The following is a 23,514-nucleotide window of genomic DNA, read 5'->3' as shown; positions in this document are numbered from 1 at the left end:
CCTCTCAAAGGCCTGCAGGGATGGTGTCCCTTAGCAACCAGTTCTCTGTTACACACTGAGTTAAGTGCTGTCGGCTTTAAAATAGATTGAGTCCCCATAAAGACAGTCATTATGTATTTTGAGAAGATGATTTTAATGAATTTAAATTGAAGTAGTTTTTTTAAAAAAAAAAAAAAAGAAGAAGATAGAAGAAGAAAAGAAATACATTCCTGCCACAGATTTGTGTCACTGTATTTCCAGCTGAGACAAATAGCAACCTGAAAAGCAAAACTTGGATCAGTTGTATAAATAGGACAAGTGTGTTGACTTTGGAATGTTTTTTAAAAATTGTGTTGACTATTTGTTTTCATTAAAAGTCCCTAGTGCTCCCTCATCTTTGAAAATTGTCAATCCTACACTGGATTCTCTCACTTTGGAATGGGACCCGCCAAGCCACCCAAATGGCATCCTGACTGAGTACACCTTAAAATATCAGCCAAGTAAGTTACCCCTGTTGTTGTGAGATGCAGGCTGCTCATTTGCTGGTGTATATACCTTCAAGTACTGTTCCAGAAAGAGCTTCAGTGCATACCTGTATAGAAAAAATGATGTACATGTTATTGAAAATTAAGGTCTCTTTAGAATAATGCAGACTGCTAAGTGTATCGTTAGGTTAGGAGACCATTTTCTGGCAAGAGAAAATGAAGAGGAAATTTTGTAGCCACGAGATGTCAAGAGAATTGTTGGGAGTTATTATCAATATAGAACTCCATCATCAAAGACACAATGAACACTGCTATTATAATCCAACCATAGAAGTCCCCTAGTTTGTAAGCCAACAAAGAAAATATTTCCAGTTGTTTATTTTATACTATAGGTTACAATTTACAATTCAAATAGTTATTAGTGTATTAGCTGCAGCCTGAAAATGATTATAAAAGGCTTGTAAACTGGAAATGACTTTTTTGTTGTTTTGCTGAAACTATGGACAGTATTATTCCTATGACAACTAACAGGGAATGCATTTGTTTGTCACTTTTCATTGGCAGTTAACAGCACGCATGAGCTAGGCCCTCTGGTAGACTTAAAAATTCCTGCCAACAAGACACGCTGGACTCTAAAAAATTTAAATTTCAGCACTCGGTACAAGTTTTATTTTTATGCACAAACATCTGTGGGATCGGGCAGTCAGATAACAGAAGAAGCAATAACCACTGTGGACGAAGGTAAGATGGGTATGTATAAAATTCATATAATTACAAATGTCAAAGAATTAAAAGGCATTGTGAACTTGTTCTTTCTCTTCTTTTTTTTTTTTTTTTTTTCCTTACCATGAAATATCCATCTTAGCTAATAACACACTCATTTGTAATTTCTTATCCCAATGTATGGGAAAAATCAGTTATTTTGTTCAGCTATTTGGTCATTTACTTTTCAAGCCTATATGAAACTTCTTAAAATACTGGTGAAGGGAGGATGATGATTCAGTGGTTAAGAGCACTTACTGCTCTTGCAGAGGACCCAAGTTCAGTTCCTAGTGCTCACATAGTGGTGGCTCACAAGTGTTACAGATCTGAAGTTCTCTTCTAGCCTCCATAGGTACCTGCCATGCATATAGCTAACACGAACTCATGCAAACAGACACACATGCAAATAAATAAACAAGTCTTTTTAAAAATATCAAAGGAAAATAAGAAATAACAATAATTATCACACCTGAATTCAAAATTTAACTTTTTTAGCCTATACATACACATATGTGCTTATATAAAACCTTGGTTTAATCCTGATTCTCTGGAAATAATTTGCTTATCTAAATTTTGATTAAGAGTTTCTAGCAAGAAATTAAAAACAATTAAGTATTGCACTTATTTTATTCTTAAAAAAGAAAATGTATTCTGGTATGCCATCTTCAGAGTAGGCAAAAAAAAAAAAAAAAAAAAAAACAACAACAACAACAAAAAAAAAACTCCCAGTAAACTGAATATTTTCAAATGTGATTCAAAAGTATTTTGATTCAATGAAGGATTTAGAATAGTATAAGATAAGGCTAAATATATAGCTCAGTGGTTAAGAGCCCTTTTTTGACTTACCAAGTACCCAGGTTCAGTTCCCAGCACTCACATGATGTCTCATAACCATCATAAATCCAGTTCCCGGATATCCCATGCCCTTTTTTGACCTTGGTGGGAGCTAGGCATGCATACAGTGCACATACATATGTGCAGGCAAAACATTCACACATGTAAAATAAAATGCATCCTAAAAGTATTTAAGTGTTATGAAATATTTTCTGGTTTTGCATGTCTCTAAATTGTAAAATTGCTTAAGGACTGAATTGTCTGTTTGTTGGGTATCTTCCATAGCTTCTATATATCATATGAATTTCAAATTTCTACCCCAAAATGGGTCAAAACATCCTAATCCTTCTTAGAATAATGTACCTTAAGTAATGTTTGTATTTAAATATTTGGAAATGTGGGGGAAGCAATAATTTTTTTTGCCCATGTGCCTGATATAATAGGCTTAATTTTTGCATGCCTTAGAATTTTAATAAGTGCTTTTTATATAGCTGTACATGCTCATGGGTGTGTTACATCTAACTATATAGTGTCCTGTTTCTGTTTCCCTTCATTAAGCTGGTATTCTTCCACCTGATGTAGGTGCAGGCAAAGGTAAAATAATTCATCTGCATGACTTCATACCTGTGTGAACTTTGCAATGTTAAAATGTGGGGAAGTGCAGCATGGGTAAAAACGAGAAAATAAAATATGCTCAGAACAACCAAAAGGAAAAGATCTGGGCCAATCATATCTTTGAAATTAATTTCTACATAGTTTTATAATAGAAAGTCGTATGTTTAATTCTCCCAATTTTTTTCTCAAGACTTATCCCTGGTGCAAATCCTAATCTTAGATTGTAAGAATATGATTTTGGTTAGATGAGATGGTATGAGAACTGCAGATTTGTCACAGATCTTCCATATGTCACATATCAGGAATTGTCACACTAGATGAAAACAGCCTACTAGAAATAGATCAGCTGGGCTTCCTATTGCCATCTGACCCAGCCCCACTCCTGGACAAGGCTATGTATGCATGTTCTATAGCATTACAGCACACACTATCCTTCTGAGTGCACTCCTGGACAACACTGTGTACACACACTCGATTAGCATCACACTATCCTTCTAAGCATTGATTCATCAGTGTCCTACAACTGATCTGGGACCCAGTCTCTACAAGTGAGTGTTCCAGGCATCCTGCATGTGCTGTTCAGCTGTCTCACTCAACCCTTCTTCACCAGTGCTCATCTCCCTGCCTGAGTGCTATCTAGCCAATGGTGTTCAGTGGGTGGCATCTTTTCTCCGTCAGTTCTGACAGCCCTCTGTGTCTGAAAGACTTGCTGGGAGAATGGTGTTTGAGAACTTGTATCTTTCAACTGTAGACAATTAATGAATATAAAGAAAAACAAAGGTAGTATTAACAATTACATTAACAATTAAGCAAAAGTAAATCAAGCCCTCAATGTAAAATCTAATGGTCCTCCGGTAACAAAAGGAATAATAAATATTCAAATAAGGAAATGGTGAATCTGACCTTATTTTCAATATTTAATAGCACAATAGTTATATACTATTTAATTATGATATTCTACCATAGTGATATTTAAACTCAAGTGTAATTCATAATTTTCAATTTTTCCTCAAAGGCATTTTTTTTTCAGTCTAATGATGATGAATTAGAATGGCCAGATGATCACTTCTCAAGTGGTACCAGAGTTTGAACCTGGTGGTTTGACATGCTCAATGTTCCTTTCTTCTCAGTACAATTGAGTACAGACGTTCCGGATCTTCCGGAGTTTATTTTGATCCATTCCCTTGTCTGATTCAAACCATCAATATTTACATAAAAGTACCTTGTTTGACAGTTCTTGTCCCATTTTCTATGGCTCCTTAGTTGGTTTCAGGGTCTGGGACTCTGGGAGCTAACACTGTGAAAGTTTATCTATGAAATAAGACCTGAGGAAGGTGGTTATAAGCTTTCCTCTGCTTCCCTCTGCTGGCAGACCTGTATTCCTGCATGACACTGTGACACTGATGCTCTTGACATGAGCCACCAGAACAGATTTGTAATTAGGAATATGGAGGAAACAGTAAAGAAAGAGTCTACACTCTGTCTAATTAACAGCCTCCATGATCACCCCAGGACCTGTTAGAGAAGCTTCATAGGTCAATAGCCATTTCTGGGTCCCTCTTACTAAATGATTTTTGCCTTACTTGGCCTGAAAAATAACAACAAAAAATAAATAAAATAAATAAATAAAACCACAAATGTGTTTGAGCACTCATTGTAATAGGCAAAGATATTTCCTTGGCACAGACAGCACAACTTTTTACTGTGCATCAAGAAAGTAAAGCAAGACTCTGCCGTTCACAGGCTTAAAATGTGGCGAGGAGATGAAAAACCAGCAGTGTAAACCAAATGCTACATGAACAGAAGGATGGGAGAGGGGGTCGGGGAAGGCCTCACAAAGAATATACCATAGATCTGGGTCTCGAAGGCCTGTTTTCTCTGGCCTGTAAGTCAGGGTTGAGATTTTGGTCTGAAGCATGAATAAAGGTCAGCACTGGAAAGCAGACAAGATGCAGGGTGGTAGCTAGCATGATACTGTGTGAAAAGAGATACCCTTTGTCTTGTGACTGGAGCAGTTGGCAGCCAAAGGTGAAGAGCTCTTAGTGGCTCTGAATCCTGTAGTCAGACATGAGTCCTTGAGTTTTAACAGAGAAGTGTTCTAGTTCAGGAAGCTAGCATGGTGTTAATTAGCACCAGTAGATGTCCTCAGAGCAAGCAAGGTTTATTGTGGTAAGTGGTAGGTGGGGAGACCCTTGAGGAAGCTGAGATCAGACACACAATGAAACAAGAGGCAGCTAATGGAGAGGAAGATTAGAATATCCCATTTTAAAACTGACCAAATAATATAACATGAAGAAACTGAAATCTTAAATGTCTACTTGAAGACATCTCAATTTATTTCAGAGTCTGGGGAAACTTCTCAGTGCTTTCTGATTTCCTATCTCATATCTTTCTGTGGAGTGAGAAAAGAGTCTGATCATTTTAGCTCAGATAGTTCTAACTTTTAGTTGAAGCTATTGAAGTGGTCTGATTTAGCCTCCAGATATTCAAATAACACTTGTAATTACTTCACATGTGCTTTTTACTCAGTTGTAAGCATAGGGAGAACGTCATGTAGGCTCCATAATTTGGAATTTTAGAAGCCGGTTACATTGTTAGGAAATGCTGTGTAACCAACACCAGGCAAGACAGTCACTTTCTGGGATGTTTCAGGTCAGCTAGTTCCCGATCATTTTACTTCTCTACCTCTGGCAGAGCATAGTTGGCCACTCCATTTGTCCTTGTTCCTCCAGCATGCCAGACCTATTTGATGTCCTCTAACACACAAGTTTCTCAGCTACTCAGACTCTATCTGTGACTCATGACAGGCTGAAGTCATCACTTTAAAGAATAATTCTTTTTCCTTCCAACATAAATTCTTTGAAAACTTCCATTTTAAAGTAGTCCTGTGGAACCTGGACTCTCTGATACACTCTAATGCCTTCTGTCCTCAGGACTCTTCATTAATCCACATTGTTCATCTGTAAGTGAAGACAGTGATGTTTACTGGAATTGGACCTAATGAGAAGCAGTTTACTTTACTCAGAACCCATGTGCTAGAACTCATAACTTTAACACCATATGCCATTAAATGTGATTATTATATTTTAGTAATCTTACTATATCAAAACTGAAGATGCATGAAATCTAAATTTTTTACAATTAATTCTAATATATTATTTGAACAGTTTCAGATTATTTGATTTTTCAGGCAGTGTGTATGGTGCTGCAATATGATTGTTTGTGTGTTTTGTTTGTTTTGTTTTTCTGTTGTGTATTTAGTTCGAGCAGTAAACCCCAGGATCAGCAATCTAACTGCGGCAGCTGCTGAGACGTATGCCAATATCAGTTGGGAATATGAGGGACCAGAGCATGTGAAGTTTTATGTTGAATATGGTGTAGCAGGCAGTAAGACATGATTTATTACCCTGCTTTCAATATGGGGGACACATTTTGGGAGACTAAGAATAATATTTAGGATTTGCCATGGACCTCACCGATAAAAACTTGATCCCACCAAGAGAATCAGAGTCATGATAGTAAAATCACTGTGAACTATAAGCCCACATAGTTAATGTATGAATACAAATACTCCTGTTACTGTGAAATATAAGCTCACATAGTTAATATATAAATACTAATACTCTCTTACTAACAGTCAGGGACATTAGCTCACTCATGTTGTTATTTTGCTTATCAGAGCACTTCAAATTGGTTTTGTAAATGCAACATGTAAACAAAACTAATAACTTTTAAGTACATATAAGACAACTTTTTCTTTTTTCAATCTGGAATTTCTAGTAGTATAAATCAAACTGGTATGAAAGAATTTATTTTACCAAAATTAACCCAGCAAATTTTTTTCAAGAAATTCAAGAAAATCAAAATGGTATAAACATCCATTTTGTCTTGGTGTTTTATGTATTCCCAAGTCAGCTCTCTGTTCCCACATAGCCACGTCTCCTGGTCAGTGCAGGCACCATGAGTTTTCAAGGATTCATAAAAACCCATCCATCCCATCCTCAACATAGTGTACTCTGCAATCACAGGCTGAATGGCCTGTAAATGTTTACGCAAATGTCTGACAAAATGGTGAACACCAGTCAATGTCCTATTGAGGCCTTTATCAAGCAAATACATATTTTTGCAAACAACTATGCCTTAGGAAAAGCAATACTTGAGAAATATTGAATCTGTAACTTGGATACATATAAAGGTATTTAAATTTATCAAAAGATTCACCTAATGAATCTTTACAAACAATTCTTATAGTTCACTGAAGCCACTTAATGTGTAATAGTTCTTTATGCAAACATCTTGGGAGAAAGCCAATTTCATGAGGCTTTCATGAGGCAAGGAGTAGATGAGGCAGTATCCTTTGTATAAGACAGAATAAAGAGCATGATGGGGTATATGCATTTGTGTGCATGCTAAGTGTCCAATAGGTGTCTCTTTGAGGACATTCTCACTTGGCTCCCCATTTTAACTGACTTATTTGATACAATTAGATCTGTAATAATCTAAAATGTTACCTTTAATTACCCTAGATATTTTATCTTTACCTCAAAAATACTTTTCTTTTCTTGAAACATTAAGTAACTTCTGGTCCCTTGAAATGTTCAAATTTTTTGTTTTTATTGTTTTGTTATTTTGTTTTTTGCAAAATTTCCATAGGCAAAGAAGAATGGAGGAAAGCAATTGTAAATGGTTCTCGAAGCTTCTTTGGGTTAAAGGGTCTAATGCCAGGAACGGCATACAAAGTTCGAGTTGGTGCTGAGGGGGCCTCTGGTTTTGTGAGTTCAGAGGATGTGTTTGAGACAGGCCCAGGTGAGGCACACATTTCACCAGTTCTGGCTCCTGCTCACAAGGAGAAGCCAGCAGACACTCTAGTCAGAGGCTGGCACGGGTACAGCTCACAGGGCTGTGGATATCTCTGTGGGGCCCTGCTGGGTTGGGAGTTTACATTTTAATTATATTTAGCTTCTTTTATTAAATGAATTATAAAATTGGGAAAATTCTCTTTCAACTACATTATTGACCAAAACCATTTTAAAAGACTGAAATGTCATTTTAACTTATTAGTTAAATAATTTAATTTTTAATAGTTTTAGTATTTAAAATTTCTCTGAATTAAATTGACATTAATCTCTGAAATGCTTTTCCAGGTGGAATTATATCTAAGAGAGTCAGAATTCTTTATATTAAAATGGACTATAACCCAGCAGAACCCCACAATTTGGTTAGATGATCAATACAGTGTTACTAAGTTTGTACAAAAGAAATTCTTTAAGCCTGGTATTATATTTTTATTGCAAAAGTTGCCTGTTGTATGTGTTTTTAGTTTTCTGAATGTTATCAGAGTTCACTAGCATAAAAATAAAGTTTTAAAAAGAAACCTTCATGTAAGGTGTAAATAATAATAATAACAAATATTTGCTATCAATATAGAAAATAATCTCCTTACTCAGATTGAAATAGGAGCTGTTTGGTGTGTGTTCGTCCTATGGTTCATACATTCATCTTCTGTTCAGTCATGTCATACATTCTTGAGGAGATATCACATACCTACCCCTATAGAAACCAAGGGCAAGATGGGAATATTGTAGTTTCACTAACAAAGCATGACTTTTTTTTTTTAAAGTCATTTCTTATTACTTAAAACTACTCAGGAAAATTTTTTAAAAAAGAAAGAAACCGAAGTTAATATTAAGTTACCTATCAAATAAGGCTTTCTAAATATACGTCTGCTAAAATCAATATGTTTTAAGAAAAATCCTATTATTCTGTCCCTTCTTTTCATATCCATTTACAAACATAATCTAAGGAAGGAATTAATTATTAAAGGGGATTCTAAACAACTCAGTTATCTCTGTAAGAATTTTGCTTGTTGTTACTGATAACTGTTAATTTCAAAATACATACAGCTAGACATACAGCTAGAATAAGAATTGTAGGCAGCCCCCAAACGACACATGAGTGGTTTCCTCATTTCATGCTCATCTAGTCCCTCGAAAGTGAGCACTTACTGCTCACTTGCACTACATGCCAGTTTCAGAGCTCAAGAACTGGTCCCAGTCACAATTGTAGTATGGTAGAGCTGGGACCAAAAGTCTGGCCTCCCAGTCCCAAAGAGAGGCACTAACCACACCCACTGTACAAAGCCACAGATTCATATCCCAAGAGGAACAGGTTGTCTCAGAAACAATGGATTCAATTAGCCTTCATATGTTTACGGTGCTTTTCTAAGCCTCTAAGGACTCCATGTCCTCCCAAATTACAGATAAATTGGATTTGCATTCAAAATCAGCTTGCAGCATGTTTGTGCTTTTGCAAGACAAAATATGTTTCCTTAAAGAAAGGAAGGAAGGAAGCAGGAAAGGAAGGGAAGGAAGGAAGGAACAAAAAGGATATTTTCTTCAGTGGGAGATGCTTACCATCCCAGTGGCAAGTGCTAATTTTATTCAAGATGAGTGAATGGAAAGAGCGGGACATGGAACATTGATGTGTGCCACTGATGGTGTTAGGATGATGCAAGAGCCAGTAATTGTCACCTTTTACATGCTCACTGACAACTAAAAAGAACAAGTTTTGATTCAGTTCTAGTAATGGCCCAAATAACAAACCCCGTCCTCCCAGGGGACAGTGCTCTGTCCTTAGGACCATAGGATGCAAGCCATGTAAACACTTATGGGCTGCTCTGGCTCCCTCCCAGGACTAGGTTTTGAAGCCTAGGGCATCAACCCTCAGTGAGGAAGAATACCATTTGGCTAATTTTTTTTTTTTAACTCTGTCCATGTGCTGCTCCTCTCTCTTCACTTTGCCAATCCCAGGAACCTCGGCTTAACGTTTCTTCTAGAGTTCTTGGTACATGGCATTATCTCCACCTTTGAAGTCTGTGTCTAGGACACAGTTGACTGTGCCAGGCAGTGCACACTGAGACAGAAAGCGGCAGGACTGTGGGGAGGATGGTGCTCTGCTCTGTTCCTGCCTCCATCTCTCCCTAATATTGCCCTTCTGTCTTCCCTCATATGTGAGCCCCTCAGTTGTGGACCCCTCTCTTACACCATCAGGGGTTTAACACAGATCTGTTCTTGGGCTCAGCTCCTTTCTGTTGATTCTTCAGGCCTTATCAAGCTCATTCTTTCCATTTCTAACTGTTTTAACTGGACAGGTCCCTTCCATGCATTGTGACTTCTTCATAAATAGTAATCACATGTCTCACTCTGATTTGGAGTGCCAACAAACACTGTCCTCAGAGATCTCCCACCATGCCACATATGTCATCCATGTCACAACAAGCAAAATAAGAACAGCAAACTGTTCTGAAACTTCTAGGCATTAAGGCAGGCCTCACTCCTCTGCCTTACTTTGTATTTGTGTACTCCGTTGATGTGTTAGTTTCATTTCTCACCTTGTGGATAATTCCATCATGATTTAACTGTAGAAATTCCAGATGAGAAGAAAATCCACTTTCACTTTCCAGCTAATATCTACATATGTCAGTCACATTTCTCTTTGCAGTGACCTGACAAGCCACAACTTAAGAATGACATATTTATTTTGGTCAGTGTTTAAGAGTCCAATTCATCATGGAGGGGACAGCATGGTGGTGGGAGTGACAAGTAGCTGTTGCAGCAGGAGCCTGAGGCTGCTTGCTCACATGTAGACAGAGCAGAATGCAGGCAGATAGGATTGGGGGACCAGGAAATAAAACTCCAAGACTCATCTTCATTCACCCACTTGCTTCAGCAAGGCTTCACCTTCCAAAGGTTTGACAATCTGCCAAAAGAGCAACACCAGCTGGGGACCATGCATTCACACACATGGGCCTATGGGAGTTACTTCACAGTCGAACCCTTCTTCCCAGGAAGGAAAAAAAAATGTAGGTTTCACCTGTATATGTCTGTTTCTGTCTATCTATGTATGCATGTATGAATGAATGTATGTATACATCTGCTTACTTGTGATTAGCCAGTCTTAAATAATAGATTGGAGAAATACCAAATTCTTTTTTCTTTGATACAGAAGCAAACATTCAAAGTTAACATGGACATCTTTGGCCAAATATCCAGGGAGCACTCAGTTTTTCACAGCTACTGAGTAGAAATGCTGGGAAGCAATTCAGTTAGGAAAGTCTCCATTTGTGGAAGACAGTGTTAGCACTAATACTCACACATCTTGCATCTTTATCTCATCAGTCTTATTTGATTTGATGAAAGATACAAATGCTGAAACTATTTGTAACAACACCATAATTCACTAAGCATTCCAAAATCAAGGACCACAATTATCAAAATAACTTTTGCCATCCGGTTTGGGGCTCAGTTTTGAATAAAAGCATGCAAAGGCAATGTACAAATTGGCAAAACTATTTTGCCAAAGAGAATGTAATGAATTTTTTAAATCATTTAACTGTTCTGGAATGGAATGTCCCTAAAGCAGTTTATGACATGTTCAGACATTTATAGATTTGGTGTCTGGACATGTTTTCAGTAATGCATTATATCAGGACAGTTAAATAGCTTATTACCATGTTCACTAACTGAATCTAGACAGGACAGATAGACACAGGTCCCTTCCAACTCTTGGAAAATCTCTTTTTCTCAACCTCTCTTGCTTTGGGATTATCATAATGCCTATATCAAAAGATTTTTGTGAGGATTAAAAGAGAGCCTGCCTTCAGGAATAGTCCAACTTGTTAGCTGCTGTCATCATCCCACTGACATCATCATCATCATCATCATTATCATCATCATCATCATCATCACTGTGACATGTGTATGAAAGCCAGAGCTGTGCCTGGTTACAATACAGCTCACAACTCCTGTAACTAATGAGGCACAAAGGGGCCATTTGAAAAAGGCTATTGGCCTCCAATTTATATTCCAAATGATATATTTCCATTTCCATTTTATTTCTTAAACATATATCCATACTTTTTTTTACATTTTATTTCATATTTGATTTTAACCATTTTAATTTCTGTGGCAAAAGGGACACAATTAAATGCCTCTTTTAATACATATGGGAAACCTGGGATATGCTTATTTATGCATCCGAGATCATACACATCTAACCCAGTGATGAAACTCAGACTAAAGGCACAATATAGGCATATGGATATGGAAGAAACCCTTTTATGTTGTTTATGGCTTAAAAAGAAAAAGCAAAGGTCTTTAATAAAAGATTTGTGCAAACTTATTCAAACATACCTTCATGGGTGTGTCTGAATAGCAACAGATGCTGCACTTTGTCCATCATGGTTGCCACTTTTTCATAATATCTGAACTGTTCATAGGAATTTTGCATACTATGAGTAGCTGAGTAAAGAATTTCACATCTGTTTACTCAAACAGAAGAGATGGAGACATAAAGGACTGTATACATGTAAATGAGTATTTTCTCTTCAAACTGTACTTGGATTCCAATAATTGACCAAAATATATGTTAAAATTCTTTGAGTAACAGAGCCTGTATAATAACAAATACTGGACCTTTGATATTCTCACGATTTCCATTCAGAATTGAGGTGTCATGTAAGATAACAGCTCTGGTGTTCATCAGTGCCTAGTGTTCTTGTGTGGGTCATTTTCTTTTCTTTTCCTTTTTTAAAGATTTCCAAAACACTGAAATTATAGCTCCATCCTTCCACGACACTTTAGTCTCCCAAGGTAGTTTGTTTTGAAGGGAAAGTACTCCGTTAGATGTATATACTCTCTTTTGTTTAAAATTCAGGTTTATATTTTTATCATACTTCATATCCATTTTAACCCCCAAGTAATAGATTTTAATTGGTTTGCGAGTGCATTTCTACTGAGAGTGTATAGTTAAAATAAGTGTGAATCCAGTGTTTATCAAGGTGCAGCGCTTAATCTTATGAACATTAAGATTTCACTATTTCAATATTTTACACAGTGAATGTTTTTCAAAGTTATGTAATTTCTCATTGGTGATTGGCAGATTCCAATTTGGGGTCCTGTGAAAAGCACATAAAAGCTCATACATACTGTGACAATTGTTTTTTAATGAAGAGACCAGCATGGATCTCACCTTGCCATTAACCTTTTCCTACTGATGCCATTGATTTTGTTTTGCAGCAATGGCAAGCCGGCAAGTGGATATTGCGACCCAGGGCTGGTTCATAGGTCTAATGTGTGCTGTTGCCCTCCTCATCTTAATTCTGTTGATCGTTTGCTTCATTAGAAGAAACAAGGGTGGTAAATATCCAGGTGAGAGGGATTCAAAATGCTTCCCAATGCTGCAGAGTTATCTGCTACACTGAAAAGAATAGTGGAGATAGGAGTAGGAACAGAATGTCTTCTTAGAGTCATACATTTGAGTTACTTGAGTAAAACATTTTGATCCCTATTTATATTATGAGAACTGTCATGGGTCATCAGCTACATGAGAAATACACAAGTCAATTTTCAAAAGAATCCTTCTTCCTTAGACTCCAAAGGGTTATGAACACTGAAGTAGGACCTAAAACTAGTTTTCAGGAGACAAAGGGAAGGGGGCAGCATGTACAGTTTCAGCAGATGGAATACTAGAACCATGTGACATTACATTATGGTCCCTGCAAGGATGATAAATTTCTATCTGATTTACTTGACCGTTTATCCTTTGATTAAAAATATTAAGTTTTTAACCACCAAAAAATAACCCACTTATAAAGTCATTTGTTAACATCAATACACTAATAAATAGACTGGAAAATATAGAAGAACTATGAGAAACTTAAAAATCATTTCTTTATTAAGAGAAAGACTGGAGTGGCTCATGTTTATAAACACTGATGTTGTAAATATCAAAGCATACTCATGGCCACATTAGACATGTGGCTACACGATATCTACTTATGTAGAGACTGTCTTTCCTCTGTGTCTCAGCTCACCCCTGAAAACACTGATAAAGGAAGTTTAGTATCAGTGGATAATAATGTCACTTCAAACCTTCTAGTTAAAGAAAAGGAGGATGCTCACGCAGACCCAGAAATCCAACCCATGAAGGAAGATGATGGAACGTTTGGAGAATACAGGTGAGCCCATGTTTCTTCTGGCCCTGCCTTCCCTGCACCACTAACCACTACCCCCCAGACACTCCCGAGTTCTGAGAGCAGAACCCAGTGAGCAGTGCTTTAGAAACAAGTGCATGTCAAAACATAGCCACCTTTCTTGATTAAAATATTATCACTAAAACCATTCTATTAAAAAATAAGAATCATAAAATTTCCCACTATAGTTACGTGTTTAGAGTCAGAATATATCCCACCCTATTATCTTTTCCAGAGACACAATCTGTGCTGTTCAGCCCAGCAATTTCATTGTGCTAAAGTGAGAACTGCACAGCCTACAGTGCAAGGGAAACATGCATTTATAAAACATAAAACCAGTGTTAGCAGTGCTGCTATCTGCATTTGTTTCACTTTATTTTTGAGATTGAATCTTATATGTAGTTAAAGCTGGCCTGGGATTCTCTACATATGCCAGGCTGTCTCCAAGATCATAACCCCACTACCTAAGTCTTACAAGTACTGAGAGAGAGAGAGAGAGAGAGAGAGAGAGAGAGAGAGAGAGAGAGAGAGAGAGAGATTTACACAAACCTGGCAAGCTCTCTGCTACTGAACTACATGCTCAGCCCCAAGACTTTTTAATCTCAGATTTATGAAATGCTTTTTTCTTAAATAATACCTGTCCCTCAAACTTTCAGACAATTAGGAGAAGGTTGTTTTAGAAGCTGTTAACTATTAAGAGCTGCCATAGTCAATCATTAACTCACAGAATGGCAACGCTACATTTTTTTTATTTCACTTCATATTAAGAAAAACAGCATAGTCTATCTACCTTCTTTTAAGTCTCTTTGCATGAAACTGTTCCTATGTGGAGAACACAGGTTTTTCACATAGATAAATGATTATTTTAAACACGAGAAATAAACTTCTATCATATATGTAATGCTCTGAAACAACTATTTATGAAATACCTTTTGTAACTTAGTTTTTTATGACATAAAATATAATCTTTTAAATATACATGAAGCTCAGCTTGTGGCTTTTTTTTTGATAGAAGAAAATACTTTTGTGTGAAATAAAAGACTATTGTGATTTCCAAGCCACCTTTGTAGATAGATATTTGCATCAGGTACTACCTGGCTCTGTAGCTCATGTTTGATATCTCCATGTCACTATCATGAGGGGACAATCAATGCCAATGTAGGAAATGTAAATGGATTGAGAGAAACCATATGTTTCAGTATGAGCTTTCATAGCAGTGTTCATGAACATGTGAGAATGTCTTCTGGCCTATGCTGTCCCCATCCTCAACAGAAAATGCCAAAGATTTCTAAAAGCTCTTGGAATTTCTGTAGCTCATGATAGAAAAACAATGATTTGCAAAGGTTATGTTGATGCAAAGGTTATGTTATGTCTGACGGCACCCACCCACAATGACCAGTTTTCCATAGCATGGGAGAGCATCCCTCAGTGTGCATAGCCCAGGGAAGCTGCGTCTCTGGAGGAATAGAAATCTTCACTGGTATAACTCACTTTTCTACCTGTTTCTCCCACACACAGGTGAGCTGACACTAATTAAACGACATCCTTGTAAAGTTCTTGTGGCTATGACCTCATACAAGATATACACACCACCCCCTTGTTTACTGATATGAAGCTACATCTTCAATATAGAAAAATATATATTTGCATGAATGTAGAAATAAGCCATTGCACTTCATACATTCTCCACATTGTGGTGGATTCATATTCTTCTCATGCTTCAGCAAATATGGCAATGTACTGCTCACCTCAAAGCTCTCAAAATATCACTTTGATATTATAATGGTGTGAAGCCAAGACCTAGAACACTGTGACTTTGGGTGACTATGCTAGCACCATTAAACCTTGATTCAAGTCAAGGTTGTGTCTTATGAACTAGCTTGGAATGCAGAAGCTATTAAGTTTTGTTTTAACTTGGCCATTACCTCTGATTCCTTTATGATGCTTAATTTATATCCATCTTAATTTTCATCATCTAGACAAATTTTCAAGAATCCAAACATCTTGAGAGTTTGCTTTCCCAGTTCTGTGCTCTGTGAGTGGCCTGACAACTTCCAGCATAAGTCTGTTTTCAGAGCAGTACATAGCAAGTGTCTGGCTCTATATTCATAGTCACAATTTGATTTCCATCTACAAGCTCACATTTATTTGTCTTAGCATTAATTCATGTGTGTGCTGTGTCTATGAAGCGTTTTCAAATGGCTGTCTTTGGCTTTTGACAAAGTTTCTCAGGATAGAGAGACTTACCATTTGGGCCTATTGAATACAAGCCCAATTGGCATGAAAACAAAAATACTTGTCACTCTTGTAATGACATTAATCCTGGAGGGGCCAAAGGAAATAAAGTTCTGATGGATGTATTCAACTCAAAGCACGACTCTGTGGTGTGATTTTGAGTGAATTTTCAAGTTCGTGAGGATTCATGTGAAATCACATCTCCCAAATTCTAGCACTTAGTTGTTGTCGATGTGACCTTATCCTTAGGCATTGGGATCCTTCCTCAGGTTTATTCCCTTTGGTTTGTTCCATTTAGGCCTTTTTAATCTGAGAGTCATAATAAATGAAAACGGTTCCAACTATTAATGGAGAATTATTTGTTTTAATGGTAATTTGAGTGTTATTCTCTCCCCTAAACAGCCGGGGTCCTTTCTCTACTTTGCACCTTCTAGATGTTTTGAGCTCTATATTGATTCTTAGTCTCCTGCATTCTGAAAATGAATTATAATTCTGGTCTCATGCTGACACACAATTAGGACTATTGTCGAGATGTAAATTAATTCCATTTGTGTTTCACACATTCTCCAGCCCAAGGATGGAACAATTCTACCTGGTTGGCTCTGAGCCAGACAAAATGTCACAGTGCAAAGAGGGATGGACCTCCCATAATAGCCAAAGTTGTTTTTTTTTTTTTCATATGCTTTATCCCCATACTGTCACTCCAACACCTACTCCAAGCAGCTACCCTCTCTCAGAAGCCTGCAGCTTTCTTTGTTTGTCTCTTTAATTATACAGACAGTAGGATCTGCATCCTTACTAGCATATAGAAAAATCAAAGAAACAGTGCAGCCAACTATGTAAGTATTTCCTTATTCTTTAGATGCATTCTGTTTAAAAACAACAGTGAGCCTAGGTTGTAAACCATATGCTTGTGCTATGCAAACTGTGATTTACTGCCCAAATGGAGGACTTTGCCATGGGAATCTTGTCATTTGTGTGACCACAGCGCTGTTGCCAGCTTGCTAACTCTTGCCAAAGCTTGGTTGATAAAAGCTGTGGTGTTGCATTTGTTACATACTTCAAGCTTATTGTGCTCATAAATATGAACTGGTTGTAAGCAAATAATGATGAACTTTTATAGTGGGCCAGCATAAGATTTCTGAATATCAATAACACTGTTGAGTAGTTTGATCATGGTAGGACAGTTGCTGCAGGAATGTCAGATGTAATATTAGATTTATTTACTGTTATTGGTTTTATTTTAGTAAATATTTCATGGGTGTGAACCAAGAACTACTGGGAATGAAATGAATTAACTCCCTAAAATGCATTCTCAGTACTAAAGTAAGAATAATACAAAGCAATGCTTTGTCTGCTATTATAACATTAAGAAGGAATGAAAAATGTAATGTTAGAATTCTAAAGCACTTTTGAAATATTCATGGACTCATATATTTTAATTTTATCAAGAATTTACCCAATGGATGTTTATTGAGTGTGTACTGTATGCCAAACCTTGGGGAAATTGAACACAATAAAATTTGGTCCCTCACTGGGAGTTTATAATCTAGTAAGGAATACAGAGAACTACCATCAATTTGATAGGTGTGCGAAAAGTGTCATTTCTTTTTCTCATCACATTGCTTGATACTCCTGGGTAGTTTTCATTAGGAGTGCAGAAATCAGCCAAGTGAGGTAGCTCATGTCTACATTTCTAACACTTGGGCAGCAAACGCAGAAAGATGAGTTCAAGGTTATCTTTAGCTACATAGAAAGGTTGAGAGTGTTAGACCATCCTAGATTCTGTTTCCATAGAAAAGGAAGAGGAAGGAGAGGATGAGAAAAAGGAAGAGGAGACAACAGCCATGCTTGCTATTATTTCTGATTCTAAACAGAACAGTTCAGCACTTGCCATGAAGGATTCCGTTCACTGGTTCACTGTAGTTTTCATGTAGGCATCCTAACCAGAATAATAGAAACACTTCCCCTTTCTAGCATACTAAAGTTTTATTCATGAATGGGTTATGAACTCTGTCTTATACTTTTTTCCCCTAAAACTACTGTGATGATCACAGTTTTTTTCTTTCTACAAGAGTACAAATGATAAATTTCACAAATTGTATTTTCATACTAAATCAAACTTTCATTCCTAAACTTGACCCAACTTGATATGTTATGATATTTTATCTCTTCAGTGATTGGCTACATTTGGCTGGTTATGAGTTCAGGTCTCCTTGTCTATGTTCATGAGCATTTGGTATAAACATCTTCAACATTCCACCCTGGTCCAAACTACAGCCATATCTCTCTTGAATGACAGAAGTAATCACCCAACTCCACTGCCAAGTTTTGCAGACTCACACTTCTGAAGAGCACTGGGTAAACGTTTTAGATTTTACAACCCACATAGTCTCAGCTGGAACTCAGCAGTTCTGCTGATGTAGCAGTAAAAGGACCATGGGCAATAAATAGATCACAAATGGGCGTGGCTCAAGTTTACTACAGTTTACCAACTCCTCCTCTCAAAGGCAGGTTAATGTCAACACTTGATGGCAGATTTGTGTTTTTAAAGCAATATAGGTCAGAACACCATGCTCACCCATGGGAATGTACCTCCCATCCCCAGGGGCCTCCATCTCTTAAATAGAGGCTCATCAATGTCTATGTATCCATGGCCTACCCCTGCCACCTCCAACTACTCTCTTCCTTACATACTCATTCAATTCCAGCCACAGTAAGCACCTTGCTGTTTCTAGAACATGTCAGGTCTTCCCTGCCACAAATCATTTGTGCTGCTATGGCATTTGCCATAATTGCTCTTGCTCTAGTCATCCACAGGGCTAGCTCTTAGGTCCTTGACCAGATGGTACCTTTAAACAAGACCTTCCTGGGATATCCTATGTTAACTCTCCCTCCCCTTTCTTAGCTCCTTCTGTCATGTTTTCTCAGATATCAGATTCTCTGCAATACTGGTCACCTGACATAATTAATTTTCTTTACCCACATGGTTGCTAACTGCATTTTACCCCCACTGGATGCAAGCGAGCATTTTAGTCTCAGTTCCTTGTTCCTATGTCCCAAGTGCCTAAAATGACATCAGCTTTAGAGTAGGTACTTAGTACACATTGGATGGAGGCAAGACTTGATCAAAAACATGATATCATGAACATGTCCTATAATGTATTTCTTGCCTTGTTAGTTCTACTAAGTAGAATAATAGATGGAACCCAGGTGGCAAAAGTCTGCTTATCATTGAACTCTTCAGGGTATTCAAGCAAAGTACAGATGTTCACAGCTAAATCTCAAAGACCTGTAAGCTGTTTTTTTAAGTTGGATTTTGTGGGTGTTGTGTCTTTTGAAATGTCCCCATCAACAGGACATCCCAATGATCTCTGATGTCACCAAGTTGTATAGATTATTTAGATGGCAACATGTACTTGTATATTATCTTTATGGGTTTCTTTTGCTAGCACATGAAAATTTTGATGCATTCTTCTTAGAGAGAAAAGTAAGAGATTGCTAGCAGGAAGTATCACCAAAAGAGACAGATGTGTTTACCTTAAAGTCTTTGTAGCTTGACTAGAAAAAAACATCAATCTTGCTAATTATGATCTTAGCACCATTCTTTCTTAAAACACTAGTTACAGTGATGGCTGGGTAACATCAAGTATCAGGGCTTTTAGTTCAAGTGTTGTGTATCATTCTTATTTTTTTTTCTAATTTTTCCCCAAGTGTTACCTATTAATGAGTCAGTCACTGTACTTATACATATGACCATGTAGTAGATGATCTTAAATTCAGTTACATATGTGGCCATGTTAGTGTCACATATGAATACTCTTTTGCTTTTAGAAGTCATGTTTGAGGGTTCAACAAAGAAATAGGCAAAACATTAATAGACTCCCATAATGCTTCTGTTGAAGTGCAAGCCTTGGACCCCCTCAGTGTGTGCATAGCCCAGAGGAGAGGTGAGAATCCAGTTAAGCAGGAAACAGAACATAGTTGTTTTTGTGAGTTTGGAAGCACTCACCGCATCTTATGGGTTGGGAGCATGATATCTATGGCTCACATATAGTGCTTTTAATTTAAAGTGTTTGTCTTTCCAAATTAATAAAGCTTTACCCATTGACCAAAATTCTTCCGAAAAAAAAAAATTGTGACCTATTCGTATAAGGGTTGTGCTTTTCTTCTTAGGCTGTTCTCATTTGTTTCCCCTGCCTCCTTTTAATGGATTTCTAGGTCTTTTGAAAGGTAAGGCAGAAGTTCACAAATCTGGCCTGCACTCAATAACAAAATTATTTGAACTGCAGGATTTTGCTTCTCCTTCTGGTTCAGGAAAAACAATGCATACTTCACATGTAACTAAAATCATGCTCCATTCACATCCAAGGGATCAGAGATGTTCCACAGTTTAACACACTAACTTGCTACTGTCCTGAGCTCTGTCCTGCTCCTTTGAATCGAACAGTGATGATTTTTAGCTATCCTCAATCCTCCACCTTTTAATGCTTGTGATTGTTCCTGGGTTGCCTTCCAATTGGGCTTCAGAATCTCTCATTTAAATTAGCACTCACAATAGAAAGCCATACACTTTGCTACAGACCATGATTTAACCATTTCTGTGCCTGATTCCATTCCAGCTCCACCCTAGGCACTGGAATCTACTTGCAGTTAGATTTGGCCTTAGCAGCTCAGGGCTCCATGTGCTTTTTCATAATTTGCATGCACGGTCTGTAGAAACAAGACACTTTAGCTAAATGCTAGTCTTACCAAAGTGTTTCCTTTTTTTTTTTTTTTTTTTTTTTCCAGCGATGCAGAAGATCACAAGCCTTTGAAAAAAGGAAGCCGAACACCTTCAGACAGGACTGTGAAAAAAGAAGATAGTGATGATAGCCTGGTTGACTATGGAGAGGGGGTGAATGGCCAATTCAATGAGGATGGCTCCTTTATTGGACAATACAGTGGTAAGAAGGAGAAAGAACCAGCTGAAGGAAATGAGAGCTCCGAAGCACCTTCACCTGTCAACGCCATGAACTCCTTTGTTTAAGTTGTTAAGCTCTGCATCAACGTCCCATTTCTCTGGAAAGTTTTTTCTGAGCACCTCTCATCCCTCTCACTCCATGGACATATGGGTAGAAAGGATGTTTTCAGCTGTATGTGAGTATTATGAGAACAAAGCAAGAACATAACTCAGTCAAACAATATGCTGATAGGAACTGGGGTGCAAAGTGTGTACTTTTTTGTTCGGAGTGGGTTTTCTCAATTTCCTTGGAACTGATTAAAAAAGAGTTCAACATCATCGATAGGTCACATTATTCCCTGTGTGGGATACAGTTCAATAAGATGCATGAAACATGCTGCACAGAGTACACACCTGTGTATGTGATTGCGCCATGGTCAGGTACTTTGTTGACACTATCCTCAGCTGAACCCTAAATCTGAATTCCGTTGTTATTGTGGGGAGTGTTACCGTAGTGTTCTCTAGGGCTCCAGCGTCTCTGTAGACATTGTTGTGAAACTGGTGACTATGTCTAGCTGTTGTTAGTCTTTTCAGGAGACTGTTAGGAACAGTATGTACAGTATATACTTGCAACAAGAGTTAATTACGACAGGTGCATCTGCTAATGCTCACCGAGACTGTCACCTGTTCTTTGCTCCTGTTACTTCCTAGGCTTCTTAACCCTCCAGGTTACAGCAGCAGTGTTCCACTTCTTATGGTATCTCTGTGTTCAGTTGTTTGGAGGCATAGATATTGCGTTTTGTGACACCTTCTGGCCTTTGTGCCATACTCAAAGAACGGAAGACAAAACTCTGAAGTTAGATTTCAAATTTTATCTGGAAAATGCAGGGCAAGACATATGCAGTGCCTTCGGACAATGAGTATCCCCTGACTCCTGCACTGGGTATCAGCCAGTCTGGGCCACTCCACCCTCTGTTACTGCTGTTGTTAGAAAGTAACTGTTAAAAGGCTGTGATAATGGGACTGAAATGCTGAAAATTTGTGAAAATAAAAGCAAGTTTATTTGAAGGGGCTCTCCCCCATAAATATCAAAAGGAAGGGAAGCTTTGTCATCAGCTGGAACACATGATGGTTTAGTGGTCTTTTGTGGTTTCTAGCCAAACAAGTTATGTTGAAAAAGGAAAATGCTGTGGTTAGAAATGGATGGAAAAACAAATGATTGTAGTACTAAGAGCAGAGGGCAGCATGCAGATACTGATATGAGTACCTATATGAGCTTTCAAGCTGCAGCATTCAACAATTCGTATACAAATTGCAAGAGGCAAAATCTGGTAAGTGCTTAATTAGGCCAACAGTCAAAGGGATTATACCTGCAGTCTAAAGAATATATATATATATATATATATATATATATATATATATATATTCATCCTATATTGGTCATAAACAATGTGTATGGAATGGCTTACCTCCAATATAAAATTCTATGACAACCTATGGTTGAAAGAATGCTCAATTTCATTTGCCAATAAATTGGTTTCTCATAACTTGCATCAAGTTTAATTTTAAGTAAAGCTTTTCATATGTAGATACTCTGTTGAATTTGTAAATATACATAAAGTATTGAAGCTATATGCTTATAGGTGTTATGTGCAAATAAACACACAAGCAATGTTTATGTTCTGCTGTGTGAGAAGTAAGCTCATTAATGCAGGGTATAGGACTGAAAGATATCCAAATGCCTTTTGGGGTTTTGCCTCTGTTTTTTTGCTGTGAAACTGAAGTAGTGAACCTTTTTATCCACCATTTCAGCCTGGCTGAAATCCTCAGTATTTTGCCAAGGGAGTGCAGTAGGATTTGTCACATGGAATCTTCAATGCATACAGGTAAAGCTTATTTTAAAGTGATCCCCAAATGAGGTCTCTCTCTCTCATGTTTTCACATTTACTCTCCACAAACAAGCCTGTCTACTAGAATTACAAAAAATAAGACAGGCCTGCCTAGACATCATAAAGCACAAAGACAAAAGGTACTTCAGGGTTTTCAGGGTCAAATAAATGTTTTACTCTACAAATAAATGTAATTTCTGCTCTTCCATAATTATAGATGCCACAGGTCTCCGTGTATGAAGAAGTCACTTCTGTAGATTACCACCGGTTTTGTATTAGATGTGGTTTTAAGCATCCCTCTCTCTTTTGTACTCGATCTTGTCCTTAGTGGAGTGTGTATGTCCAGGTGTAACAGGTATAATGAGCTGATGATGATCTGGGCACAGAGCAGGACAATTTAACAAGATTGCCACCAGAAAAGAGGCTATTAGACAGTCCAGACAGTGTGAGTTTTAATGTCTTCAAACCTGTATTTCCAAAGGTTTTGAAGATGTTTTGACTTATTCATTTTATTTTTCAAAGGCCTATGATGTCACAAAACTAAACATAAGAATTAATAAGACAGCATAATCCAGACTTTTTAATGGAATGTTAGGGACTAAGCAAAAAGAGATAGTACCCATCTTTTAAGGAAAGGAGAAATTATGTGTCCTTTCTTTAAAAAAAAGAAAAGAAAAGAAAAGCCTGATTGCTGGTGCCCAGTCAGTGATGGCCAGTCCTTTCCAGCTCAGATCTCCTCCC

The 23,514-nt window shown here is 37.5% G+C and overlaps 1 protein-coding gene across 1 annotated transcript in view; it reads left to right on the top strand.

The window, feature by feature from the left end:
• Nrcam (neuronal cell adhesion molecule) overlaps positions 1 to 21,251 on the top strand; it is a 137,492-nt gene extending 116,241 nt beyond the window's left edge. The window contains exons 24-31 of the mRNA XM_051175060.1: positions 357 to 479; positions 1,029 to 1,205; positions 2,619 to 2,654; positions 5,937 to 6,062; positions 7,329 to 7,481; positions 12,752 to 12,883; positions 13,614 to 13,692; positions 20,734 to 21,251. Of these exons, the coding sequence (XP_051031017.1) occupies positions 357 to 479; positions 1,029 to 1,205; positions 2,619 to 2,654; positions 5,937 to 6,062; positions 7,329 to 7,481; positions 12,752 to 12,883; positions 13,614 to 13,692; positions 20,734 to 20,971 (1,064 nt within the window). The 3' untranslated portion in view covers positions 20,972 to 21,251. The remainder of the gene's footprint in view (positions 1 to 356; positions 480 to 1,028; positions 1,206 to 2,618; positions 2,655 to 5,936; positions 6,063 to 7,328; positions 7,482 to 12,751; positions 12,884 to 13,613; positions 13,693 to 20,733) is intronic.
• Positions 21,252 to 23,514: the final 2,263 nt, after the last annotated feature.

The sequence above is a fragment of the Phodopus roborovskii genome, unplaced genomic scaffold (assembly GCF_943737965.1).
Source record: "Phodopus roborovskii unplaced genomic scaffold, PHOROB, whole genome shotgun sequence".
Classification (NCBI taxonomy): domain Eukaryota; kingdom Metazoa; phylum Chordata; class Mammalia; order Rodentia; family Cricetidae; genus Phodopus; species Phodopus roborovskii.
This window is presented reverse-complemented; position numbering and strand designations above follow the sequence as displayed.